Source organism: Pleurodeles waltl, chromosome 3_1 (genome assembly GCF_031143425.1).
Source record: "Pleurodeles waltl isolate 20211129_DDA chromosome 3_1, aPleWal1.hap1.20221129, whole genome shotgun sequence".
NCBI lineage: Eukaryota > Metazoa > Chordata > Amphibia > Caudata > Salamandridae > Pleurodeles > Pleurodeles waltl.
The window spans coordinates 1,548,821,875-1,548,835,357 of NC_090440.1; the positions used below are offsets into that span (position 1 = coordinate 1,548,821,875).

The 13,483-nt window shown below is 41.0% G+C and overlaps 1 protein-coding gene across 2 annotated transcripts in view; it reads right to left on the reverse strand.

The window, feature by feature from the left end:
• TANC1 (tetratricopeptide repeat, ankyrin repeat and coiled-coil containing 1) overlaps positions 1 to 13,483 on the reverse strand; it is a 736,024-nt gene that overhangs the window by 348,563 nt on the left and 373,978 nt on the right. For both annotated transcript variants that reach the window (XM_069225129.1, XM_069225130.1), the window contains one exon: positions 11,583 to 11,734. In XM_069225129.1, coding sequence (XP_069081230.1) covers positions 11,583 to 11,734 — 152 coding nt within the window. The remainder of the gene's footprint in view (positions 1 to 11,582; positions 11,735 to 13,483) is intronic.

Consider the following 13,483-nt stretch of genomic DNA (forward strand, 5'->3'; position numbering starts at 1 on the left):
TGGAATCAGGCTATCTTTTTGTGGCATTTGTAGACCTGAAATCCGCTTTTGACCTTGTCCTGCGTCACAAACTGTGGGAAGTTATGAGAAAAGCTGGAGTTCCCCGCTCAGTGCTTAACATAATTAGAGATCTTTACACTGGCAATCGTGCCAGAATACGATGGGGACTGGCAGGTGAATTGACTTCAGAGTTCCCCACAGATCGTGGCGTGAGACCGGGTTGTGTACTTGCGCCCACATTGTTTCTCTTATTTATTAATGCATGTATTCCCTACCTTTTGGATTGCTTTAGCAATGCCCCCAAAATGGGAGGGCAGAAGATTCCATGTCTTCTATTTGCTGACGATACTTTGCTAATATCCCGAACAGCCATGGGCCTCTCAAACCTGCTTGCGAGGTTTATGGAGTTTTGCAAAGACACCAGTCTGGAAATTAACTCACTAAAAACGAAATACAAGGTGTTTGGCAATAAAAAGCATAACATGAAAAGACCTGTTCGCTAAGAGGACGCCATATTGGAAAGTGTGGGCACTTTTGATTACCTAGGTGTCAAACTAGAAGATTCACATAAATGGCATGCCCACCTCCAGAAATCAATAACGTGTCTGAAACAAAGGGCGGGTGGTATTGTAAGATTTGCAACCAGATCCCCCAGATTTGCTTTGACTCCTGCTCTTGAAATATACAAAATCTCAAGCCGGGGGAGGGGGCTTTGTATGGAGCTGAGTTATGGGGCCATTGCAATCTAGAGGATTTGGTAAGGGCGGAAAACATGTTTTTAAAGATGCTGTTAAGAGTCCCAAGTACCCCTTCTTTGCCCATCCGAATGGACCTAAACCTCCTCCCAATTAACCAGATTGCCGCCCAAAGGCCACTGCTGTTCTGGATTAGTTAATGGTCATTAGACGCTCCTATTCCATTTAGATGCGGCTTGACCAACCTGGTGGGCACCAATTTTACTACCAGAATCAAGTGGTGTGCCTATGTTGAACGGTCCTTATCTCATCTTGGTTTGGGGTCCTATTGGAAGGATCCTTCCTCTATCCCTAAAAATGGCGCTCAGATTTTGAAGGACGCATTTTGGCTTAATGTCCAAACTGTGCAACTGGTTGAAGTCTCGCCCTCTTCTATAACTGACAGTTTTCTCCAATTTAAATGCCATTACGAGTTAGAGGTTTACATGGATGCAGTACTCTCTCCATTTGCGCGCGCCCTCTACATTAGATTTTTAATAGGGTCTCTTCCTCTGCGCTCTCTAGCCTATAAATAGCCCAATTCAATCAACAGGTCCAAGTTATGTCCGATGGGCTGTGAGAATGAAGAGACTGCTTCCCATGTTCTTTTTCAATGTCCTGTATATTGTAAACAGAGGGCACTCTGGATCATCCCTCTATGCAATCAATTGGGCTTTAGGAAATGTTTACCTGCTCTGAGAGTATTCAAGTCAGATTCATCTGTACAAATTGTGTGCCCTGTGGCAAACTTCTTTGAATCTATTTGTCATTTTAGACTCTGGATTTTAAAGAACAAGACTCAGTAGTAGACTCTAGAAGTAGGCACCATGGAGCATAGCTGTTACACGTTAGTGTATGGATACCAGCTTAATGTATCTATTATCTAGCTGAGGTTGTAGGTTCTTTTTAAATTTTATACTCATGGAAATCATTTTAGTTATTGTTTTACTCGGTTTTAAATCTCTTCTATTTAAGAGTTTGTTTCTAATTTTATCTGTTTTTCTTCCTATATTTTATTTTTTGGATTGCTCTGCACTGTACTTTTATGGTATGTTTTTACCGAAATAAAGTGATGATGATGATATTTAAATATATTTGGTTGTGTTTGAGTCTTCACTGTGGAGCAGCTTTGAAAATAAAGGCTGTTAGATTGAGTTTCCAACTCACTGATGGTTGTGCTACAGACACGTTGGAGCTGTGGGTACATGCCATCTAAAATGCAGAACCTAGGGCATTTTTCAGTACTTATTATTAATAACATGGTTGATTTTCGAAGCAAATTTCAAAGGGATATTTCAAACGACCAAGTGCGAAGTTCGAGTTTTTTTGTTATCACTTGGATCATGCAGGTGGAGAACACCATGTTACTGATAGCTACCAATCTACAGTTCTACTTTGTGTATGGTAGGCCATAAAGATTGCCACTATATGCCAATCCTAATCCCAATGATGAACTGTGTGAGAAGATAAACTATACCAGGGATCCAGCTAAGCTCCCCACCTCCCTTTCTACACCCTTTTATTGTAAATAATTATAAAAATAGAAACTACCTGGTGTCCAATCAGCCTACTCCATCTCTTCTAATAAAACACAGCCAATTAGAATTTTTTTTTTTATATCCCAGCCAACCTACCCGAACACCACCTCAACCTTAGGGTTATGCCCTTGAAAGCAGGGCTGACAGCAGCTCTGTCAGGGACGCTATTGCACAGAGACAAAATCCCATGTCTGCACTAATCCAAGGCTGGAAAGGAAGATGGTAGTTGGCGATGCTGGAGTGTCATCTGCAGGTTCTCACCTCCCTCGAGACTTGAAAGAGACAGGGGAAGGCAGGGAAGTTGACAGTCTATTAAGCATCACTACATCTACTTTGGGCTCTGGAGATTTGGTGGAGGTGACAGATCAGTGCAAGTCTTTCCAACACCTTGTTCGAATCTCTGGAGACCTAACAGAGTAATGAGTAACCTGATTTTGAATCTGATGTTTACACTACTGGCTTCTAAAAGAACTTATACACACTCATCATTTATACTTTAAATCGGACAAATACAGCTTATGCTTGGTCGGCGTCTGGAGCACTGCATGATCTATGTTCACAGACACAAATGTTATTCAGATTCAAATATCAGAGGTAATGCAACCACATTTAAAGTTACATTTACGTTCCCAAGACCACATCAAAACAAGTGACTTGTCTTTAAAAGTAGTCATATTTGGAGATCAATCACTTTTCTATGTTGCATTGGACAGATGTGTTGCCTTATTGCAAGGTTGAGGGTTTCTGTACAAGGTACTGACACGACTCCAGGGTAGCAAACTCCCTCTTACTGTAAATTAGATATTAAGAATGATGATGAAGCACTGATATGTTGTGTTTATCTGGTTATACAGGAAGCTTGACTCTCCTACATTCTGGCGTTCAGGCAAAGGTGAAAACGTTGGGCAACAGTAGAAATAAGTACTAAGGCATAAATGCAGGAGAGAAGGCAAGGTACTCTGAATAGGGACTGGAGGGTGGAAGACAGAGATTTTTGTTCAATACATTAAGTTCCAAGTAATTCAAGCAACATTCTGGGGAATTTCAGCATTTTTATCTCCTTTCTGTATGAAGTGTTGCCTAAATTTGATAAGTGACTTAAATGCGGTAAAAAAACCAATAGTCTTAAGCTTCTAAAGACCTCCATTTTAGTACCCTTCATTGCTAGTTAGTCACAATCATTGTTCTTCACCTACGATCTGAACACCAAATATTCTGAACAGATGGCCAGCATGTAGTCTATTATACTTGTGTAGGGAGCTGGGTTCTGGTTGCAGTATCCCCCCACTTTTTGCCATCTGGTCAGTTTATCCCCAATTGACCAGGCCCTTCAGCAACTCTGTAAGTCCCTAGTAAATGGTACCCCCGGTACCTAGGGCATGGGTACTGAAGAAGTCCCCTCAGAGCTGCAGCGCAACTTGTGCCACTCTGAGGGACCCAGCACCAACATTATGCAGACTGTCATTGCAGGCTGCATGACAAGGTGCTCCCAAAATTGAAAACACAACATGGCACACACTTTTGTGCCATGTCCCCTAAAACACTGCTTGTAATATCTATAAGTCACCCCCATAGCAGGCCTTCAGCCCCAAGGCAGGGTGAATTATATTACAAGTGAGGGCATAAATGCATGAGCAAATATGTCCCTACTAAGTCTTTGTTGACTCTTAGACATAGTAAGTGTACAGGGAAGCCGTTTTAAATACATGTGCTGGACACTGGTTACTACGAGTTCCCCAGCTACATGATGGCTTCACTGAAACTAGGGATGTTTGGTATCAAACATCTCGTATTAATAAACTCTCACTGATTACAGTGATTGATTTATTAATACATACAACCCAAACTGCTGGTGAGCTCACTAACCGGTTCTGGCCTGCCTGCTACCAATAGACGAGGACCTGACCTCCCAGGGGGAGAGCCACCGCTCTTGAGAGGTCAGAAACAAAAGCCTGGCCGAGCTGGGGTGTTGCCCACCCCTCCCCACTGGGTGACCTGCATTCCAAGGCAGAAGTTTCAAAGCTTAACGCCTTTGATATGCTGAACTGGCCTTCCTCAGAGGAAGATGCAGTTGCCCCCTGCCTCAGGACCCATCCTGCACTTGAACAGGCAGAAAAACTGGTTATGCAGGAGGTGTGTCTTACTTCCAGACTGGGAACACACCTAGGGATGTGATGCCCACTCACCACAGGAAGTGGTCATCTAGGAGGCATAGTGACCCTGAGAATAAGTAGTCCATTAGCTACTGCCCTTCACTCCCCTTAATGCCCTCCTAAATTGAGTACTTAGGTGACCCCCCCCCCCGATACCAAATCCCCAAATCTTTTCATGGGCACAAAAGCAAAAGTGGATGAGAAATCTGCTGAACCCGAGAACCGAGGAGCACAACTGACTTGGTGACACCCTTACCGGCCTGCCTGCTGCACCCGACCGTCCAGAAGCAACTGACCTGTCCTGCCGCTGCAGCCTCCAGGAAACTGGAAGAGCTGCTAGTGCTCCGCAAATCGCCAAGAAGAACTCCCATGCAGTGGAGGAGATGCTCCCCTGCATCCAGAGGCTCCCAAGAAAGAACTGCGAGGACTGGGACTGCCAAAAACCCAACGCTGGAAATCACCAAGCACCCGAGCCACCTAGCCTGAGCTGAAGTGGGCCAATGGAATCAGCATTGTCCCAAGGCCCTCCAGAGACAAAGCCCTCCCCCGATCTTGCCCACTTGGGATGTCATTTGTGCCTCTGAGAGACCTCTGGGGATTGCTTGGACTCTTTTCAGTGTACCTCATTTTAGTCCACTATATAAAATGTCCACTTTCTACAACTTGCTTTTATTTACTAGGCAAATCCTCCTAGATTCTCCTTCCCAGAACGAAGTACCACTTGAATAAGACCAAAACAAGTTGATTGATAATATTCAGGGGTGGAGACATTGGGAGATGGGGAGAGGGAATTGGATGACAGGTATGTAACCAAACATATTAATATGTGGAAGTGGTGTGGGGCAGGCAATCAATTATGTAACATTAATCTTAACCAATGAAATGTCAGGATCCTGTTTTAACCTTTTTTTGTACTGTTATGTTATGGCAATAAAACGATTCCAGATTGATGAGTACATGCTTAGACAGAACAGTTTCTATCAGGAAATAATATATGAAGACCATATTTGATAATCAAAAATTACATATTTGTCATCTCTGGTTTTATTCCCAAAGCAGCACAGAGGATCATTATAAAATAATAAAACATTACAATAAATGTATTAATAGAAAGAAAAAGAAAATGCACCTTTACTATCATATCACAGCTACAACGGATCCTAAAAGTGCTTAAAAATTAAAATTAACAGTTTGAGATATTTTGAACAAGCAGCCTGGCAGACGTCAGAGCATTAGGAATAAGAAAAGAGTAACACCACAATCCTTTGATTGCTTTACAGGGAGGCATTAGCGTTATGTTTTTGATGATTAAACAAATGCGCAATTTCAAAAGTTTACATAAGTATGCTGGTTAAGAGTGGCTGAAATTCAGAGAGAATTGCAAAATATTCCCAGAAAAACCATATGGCAAAAAAATGTGAATCGGTTTGTTGGTGCGGTGTGCCAGGAAGGTATTTTCCCTGCCTCAGGTTCAGAAACCGCAAAACTGCTGGTGAGGCACCATTAAAATTCTCACAAATAGAGGTCAACTAGATACTTGGACATGGCGAAGAGTGTAGTAGTCAGATTCCTTCAATTTGAAATCAATGACATAAAACCATCAACAGTTGTGGACACCATGAACAATTTAACACTAAATCAAAGTCCAAACTGAATAAAGTTTTCAAAGCTTTATTACAATCCCCAAAATCAATGTCACATATATGGTCCGCAAAACTAAGTTACAAATATACAAGAAAACCATAGGCTAACCAAAACATCTAAAAAGATTTAACACCAATACTGCTAAAGACTCCAAAAGAATAACATAAATTAGCAACAACACAATATGCACATTACTATTAGATTTCAAGGCAAATGATGGTGACATCAGTAAATCATCAAAAAACAATTTTAACAATCAATTTCAAGGCTGGGCCATTCCTGTCACTAACACAAATTTAGACTTGCTTGTGTGGGAACAAGCTAACACACACGGAGAAAAGATGAGACAAAAATAATTTGGAAAAATCATATAGCTACGGTTTGTGTCTATAAAACATGCTGGTGTAATTATCTAGTCTGAAAGGGAAAACAAGAAACCCCATTTAGTTATACCTCTCCTCATGGGACAACAGACAGAAAACTTCATCAGCTAGAATGGTCACTTTCTCCGGACGTCAGTTGACAGAAGCATCAGAACAGTGCAGAACACGGGCTGCACAATAGGACAAGACAGAAGTTCAGAATTAGTTGGGCATATTATTACTAAACAGCATGACAGATGGGGCAATTAAGACTATGAAGAAACTCATCAGGTGACTTGGAAAACACAGAGGGTGACAGCAGCAGACTTAAGACACGAGTTCTCACTATTCCCAAAGTTCTTCACTAATTCGAATTGCTCATGAGCCATTCACTGATCCTTCAGGTGGGCTCATTTCTACATACAAATGTCAGCATCCAATGGCTGCAGATGGCACCATGAAGTTTGCAACTATTACGAATTTTCTAAGCACAAATGCACTGTCATTTAAATTATTTCACACAAAATACAAAATATTACATTTTCTGATTCTTTGCAAAATTAGGATCCTCTCTCACGATACGCATTCACAGTTCACATGAGAAGCATGAGGCCTAGTCAAGCTAGGAAATACTTAATATACATTAATACAATATATTAATGAACCTATTGCACACCTTACAATTCATTTCAAATATGCAGAGCAACGTATTTAATTGCAAACATTATTTATGACGTTATAACTAATTTACCTTTGCATTAAATTTTTTGCACACATGTAACTTCATGTTATTAAAATCCATTTCAAATCAATATAAATATGATTAATTCATGTTAAGTTAATACTTCAATTCTAATATTCATTTTAATAAAAACACTCAACGTTAACTCGTATTAATACTTAATTTATTATAAATGTAACAATATCTTCCATGTGAAAACGTGATGTCTAATACGAACAGCGGCCACATGGTCCACCATAATTCAAACGTGTACATTTACATTTCCACATTATTTTCTCTGTTAGGCCTTTAAATAAATGTTTATTAGTCACCATATGGTAACTTCTATGCCACTAACATATTAATAAAATTTGAGCTCTCCCATGTTCAATGAGCAAGATGACCTTTGCGAATTTCGTATATAGGCAAAAGAATGCCCCATCTCTAGTCAAGACACATGCGTTAAAGGATTTGCCCTAGAAGATATGGAGGTCACACTTTTAAAGAAAAGTAGCCTGTAGCAATGTGTTTTTTCCCCAATAACTACTGACAAGATCTGCTTTGAGAAGGATATTCAAGTATTTTCATGAGATGGAATATTGGGAAAAACCCAAATAGAAAGTATTTGTAAAACACACAGCATACATTTTATTTTATATAAACTAAATGCTCTAAATAAAAACTTTAAAAGTTGCATTCCTTACATGCCCATTGAGGTGTTTAAAGATTAAGGCCCTCATTACGACCCTGGCGGTCGGCGGTAATATGTTGGAGAGTACAGCCAACAGGCTGGATGTACTTTCCACCATATTATGACACTGGCAGTTTGGCTGAAGCCAAACCGCCAATGTACCACCCGACCGCCACGGTGGTAACGACCGCAAGCCTGGAGATATTAATCTCCAGCCCGGCGGCCGTCACTGTACCCCTTGCGGGATTACGACCTGACATACCGCCACGGTTTTCATGGCTCCCTTACCGTCACGAAAACCATGGCGGTAGGCACTATCAGTGACTAGGAATCCCTTCCCTGTAACTGATAGAGGTCTTCCCCACCCCTCTTCCTCTCGAACCCCGCCCCACGTTCACGCCCCTCTTCACACACGCATACACACACCCAATCCCACATTCATCCACGCATGAATACATCCATTCACACACACATCTGCACACACTTTCATGCATACAAGCAGGCACACATTCACAGAATACAACATACATGCATTCACACCTCCATACATGCACACATATTCAGCATGCAACACACACCCGTATACACGCACGCACAAACATACACACACACCCACACAACACCACCCATCCCCCTACTGTCGAAGCACCCACTTATTGTGTTTAGGGGGTCCTCCGGCAGGAGACGGGACAGGGCCACCACCAGGCCAAATTATTGGTCATAATACGGCCGGCGGTGGTCTACTGGTATGGCGTTGCTGCTGCTGGCAGCAGCGCCACTTTACCGCCATCCACTGGCCTGGCCACAGCTGGATTTCTGTCATCCTTCTGGTGGAAATCCAGCTGTGGTCATAATAGGGCGAACGACTGTTAGCCACAGCGACGGTCTCTTGGCAGCCGTCGCCGCGGTGGTAGGCGGTTTTTACTGCCACTGTCATAATGAGGGCCTAAATGTTCAATAAAAAAACATTTTTAGGTCAAGACTGCAGCCAGCATGCATTGCTGTGGCTTGGAGATCTATTGTATCTAACAAAAAAAAAGTCCTTAAAAGGGGCATTTAGGCCACCCATTACTTAACTGCATCACTCTTCTTAACTGCCTTTAAGTTGGGCAGCACGTCTCAGGCTTGAGTTCGAGCATCACTTCCGTTTTTTGTGCGGCGCCTGGACGAAGTACAATTTGATTTTTCCTAATAAGTGTCCGTCCGTTGCCCACACTGTGATTAAGGTAGTATTTATTCTTTTATTCAATGAATGCTCCAATACACTCCACTCTAATCCACTGCAATACACTCAATACACTTTTTTAAATGTATTTATAGCACAAGTTTTACTCACCTGAAGTTAATGAAGAACTTTACATGAGAGCAAGTTACATTGCACAAGGTCACATTCATGTTTTTTAGCCTGTGCTACTAAGGGCGGAGTTACAGAAGCTTTCTACATCACAGCAGTTCTGCAAAGACAACTCCTTGTGCGCCTGTTTTGTCCTTCTCTCCATGCCCTGCCTCTATAATCCACTTCAACCCAATCCACTCCACTCTCCCTAACCTGCTCCAATCACCTCCCCTCCACTCTAATCTAATCTGCTCCAATACACTCCACTCGAAACCACTGCAATACACTCAAAACCATGCCAATTCAACCCAACCAACTCCACTTTAATCAACTCCAATCCACTCCACTCTATTCTGCTCCACTATAATCTACTGCACTCTAATCCACTCCACTCTAATCCAATCAATGCCAACCCCCCTCTATTTCACTCTACTCCAATCTACTCTAATCCACATCACTCTAACCCGCTCCACTCTATCCCACTCCTCTCCATTCTAGTCCACTCCAATCCCTATCAATCCACTTTATTCAAACCCACTCTGTTCTAAACCACTCCATTCTAATACATGCCACTAATCCACTCCTCTCTAATCCACTCCAATAAATGCCACTAATTTGCGTCACTCTAATACACTCCACTCTAAACCACTTCAATCTACTCTAATCCATCCCACTTTAATCAATCCCACTCTACTCCATGCCATCCAACTCCACGCCACCCCAATCTATGACACTATGCACTAAACTTTAGCCATGCTCGACAATAGCCACACTGGTGCACAACATGGCTAAAACACATTGCCAAAGACAATAGCACCCGCACAGGTGAAACCTCAAGGCTTTGCCAATGCTTGTTATTTTTACAGCAACTGTGAATAGATGACACCTTAAATAGCATTCAACATTGCAATTGGCAAAGTCCTGGCCTTGTACAGAGCACAACAGAAAACGAAATACACAATGCAACTTGCAAAGATCTGGAACAACACTGCTGTATCCATCAGGACCACCCCAACTCTGGTCCAATTTAGGCAAAGAAATGAAGACACACCTTTCTAAAGAACATATCATCAAAACAGAAGAAAAGTCCACTGCTCTCAGAACCCAGCTATCTCTCTAGTCACTCGTTGCCTTTATTTTTGCCTTGGTCTCTATACTGCAATCCAAGTTTGCACCACACAAATACCACATACACAACAGAGAAGCTGCAACTTCACTGAGCTACCTGGACAGCCGTGACAGCAAAATGAGTAAAAGGAAACATAGGTATAGGGCAGTATCATGCAAGCTTAATTTGTGGTTGAACTCTATGCTAGTTATAAAGCTATCCTGGACAGCAAATGTCACTGAAAGTTTGAATGAAATCATGCATTGCTGTGACTGCTGACCTTGGCTCCAACACTTCCTTGTAAAATTTGCTCCCCATTGCCAAGGTCCCCAAAATCTGCTGATGTGAAACTTAGGTGGGTGATTGGTCAAAGGAGGTCAAAGCTATTAAAGATGTATGCATTCCAAAACTAACTGTTTAATAAGCGAGACTAAATCTTAACCAAAGGGTCACTGACTTATATGCTCTGAGAAAGTTATAATGAAATTTGTTACAGAGGATGATGATACATCAAATATTAATACCTGTAAAAAGATTGCCAATGAGGTTGTGGATTGAAGAAGACCTCTCGGCTATCTCTCAGGTTCTTTATGATTCATGTAAACATGGTAAATATGACACGAATAGAGTAATGAAGAGAAGCCTAAGAAAAACCAGAAGAGTAGCATATTTTCTCTCCTACTGAGGATACAGAATTGCAAGGTTTAAAAAAAAAAAAAAAATGTAAATGTTTATGCTTGAACAACAGATGAAATAATTAACATAGGTTGGTATATATAAACTATGTATTTCACATCAGTTCGTATTAAACAGTAATTTGAAAAAAGTTGTATAAATTGACCTACACTTCTATGTACTACTTGTATTAATCAGATATTGTTTAAAAAAACTAATTATATGAAAAATACAGAAAACAAATCTGAGCAAGCAGAGACCCACACTAAAGAGATGTAACTACAAACCCCCTTATTCTCTCAGATATACCATACTTCTGAAACAGCAAAATCGCTTTTTAATGCGCTCCAACCAGCTGGCCAACAAAGGTTAACATGTTTTTCTATTTCTTTTACTACAGGTTACAGACAAACACAGGGCATTATTTTACCTAATGCTTAAAAGTAATATTTAAGGACCAGTGCAATGTTTAATAAGATATCGCTCTGGAAAAAATGACAAATTGAGATTAACTTTAATTTTCAATGACATGATTGCTGGAATATGCATTATTTTATTTTCTTGGCACACCAATACTGGCCTTTTGAATTGTAAAAGCAAGAAAAGGCAAACTTTCATACCTGAGAAGCAAGTTGTTTTACTGAGTCATCAGTTTGTGTTGACAGTTCCGGAGTGTGCGGAGAGCTAACACTCTTTAAAGTACTGCTGCTTTTCATGGATGAATTTGGTGGTGAGAACTGAGAGAGTGGAATGTCATTACGTTGGTCACTTCCTGCAAAAAATATGTGCAGAAACTGTTTTTTAAAAGGCAGAATTTAATTTTAACTATTCCTTATATTCACATTTTGGAAAAGAAAAGTGTACTGTTCAAAATGCCATTGGTTGGCTTTCTCAACAAAATGCCATCAACATAGTACATCTTCAACCACAGACCACCGTGAAAAGGCAAAATGTGGAGAAAATCAACTACAAGTAATATGAGCTTAACAAAGTAAATTGCAATTCCTTCTTTTGCAATGCATTCTCTCTACTGAATAAAAGTCTAGTACCAAAATGATCCTCTTGAGAGCTACAAAAACACAGATATGAGGCAACACAAAGTATACACACATGCAAATAAGACTGTTCAATTGTATGCACCGCTTATTACTGATTCTTAGGCTTCAGCTGACTAAAATGTTGCAGAAAAATCAACTGGGCTTCTTTACAACTTACGTGCGTGCTTAAGCATGCACAATCTTATTCACAAGGGTCAAATATATATGCATAGCTGCAGTTGGGAAATTTCTGGTGCTATGGTGTGACAAAAACAATTATTCTATACATTTTGTGGTGGGCACTGGAAACATCCCTTATTTATAAAGGTTTGCTCTCCAGCACGTCCTTACCTTTGCCTGGTGCATATGGCACAGTAATACATTGTTTCTCAAATCTCTCCTCAGGAAGTTTCATGCGTAGGTTGTCGTTGGCATCTGCTGACTGATGTGCAGGTACTCTTTTTAGTTTCGCCAGCAACAGTACTCGAGTTTAGAACTGAGCATGGTCAGCTCAGGCACTATGTGGCAATGCACATTGAGTGTAGTGTTTTTGACTGCAGATAGGAACATTGGTGTATGAGGGTGGGCTAGTCAGACCGGATTGATGGTGGTGGAGGCAGAAAGATGCCTGTGTTTTCATTTTCAGCTCTTGTTGAATAGTTCTACATGTACTAGGCTTGCAAGACATTTTGAGCTTTTGTGACATGGTAAGGCAGCCAAGTGAACAACTGGGCAATTATGGGACAGTTGTTTCTTTGTGGAGAGCTCGCTTCTAAAAACGCTACTTCCTGTTCATTGTCTCTGCTGGGGTAATATGGCTTTTCTTTTACATTTTCACAGACAGTGTGCTCTTCTGGGGAACGCAAATTACTTTAAAATCCCCAGCTGGTAGTCTTTCTGAGAAGGCATGATTTTGAAAATTATTTGATATCTCAGAAACCCGCTTTCTGCTTTACCCATTCCTAATGCTGGAACGTGCATCTGTCCATGAATCATATTTTCCTGACCTACTAATAAAACAGATTTCTTGCCAGTTGTCTCAGGCTGTCCAAGTTCTTTTTCCACATCTTGCACTCTGTACTTCATAATTATTTTAGAACATTATATTTTGGTTTTCTTCTCCAAGACTATGTTTACCCTATTAACTCTCTGTCTTCCACTGTAGTGTAATATAAATTGTCTCTTAAAAAACGGTAAAAGTAGGCAAAGAAAAAAGTATGAAACCAATTTGACCCCCTTCCTTCAGTACGTACTTTCAAAAGTAGGGCATTTTAGGTTGACTTAATGACATACTGAGCAATGTTTAATAGAACACACCACAGAATCAAGGGCTGAACCCGAAAAAAGATGGACAATAGTTCTGTTTTGTGCGAGTGCGTCCTCTCAGTGGAGGTCTGCACTCTTATGCGACGCTCATTACATTGTCAAGTACAATAGATGGGAACCATGTAGGCAAGTTCCTCGAGTAATAAAGGACATACTCC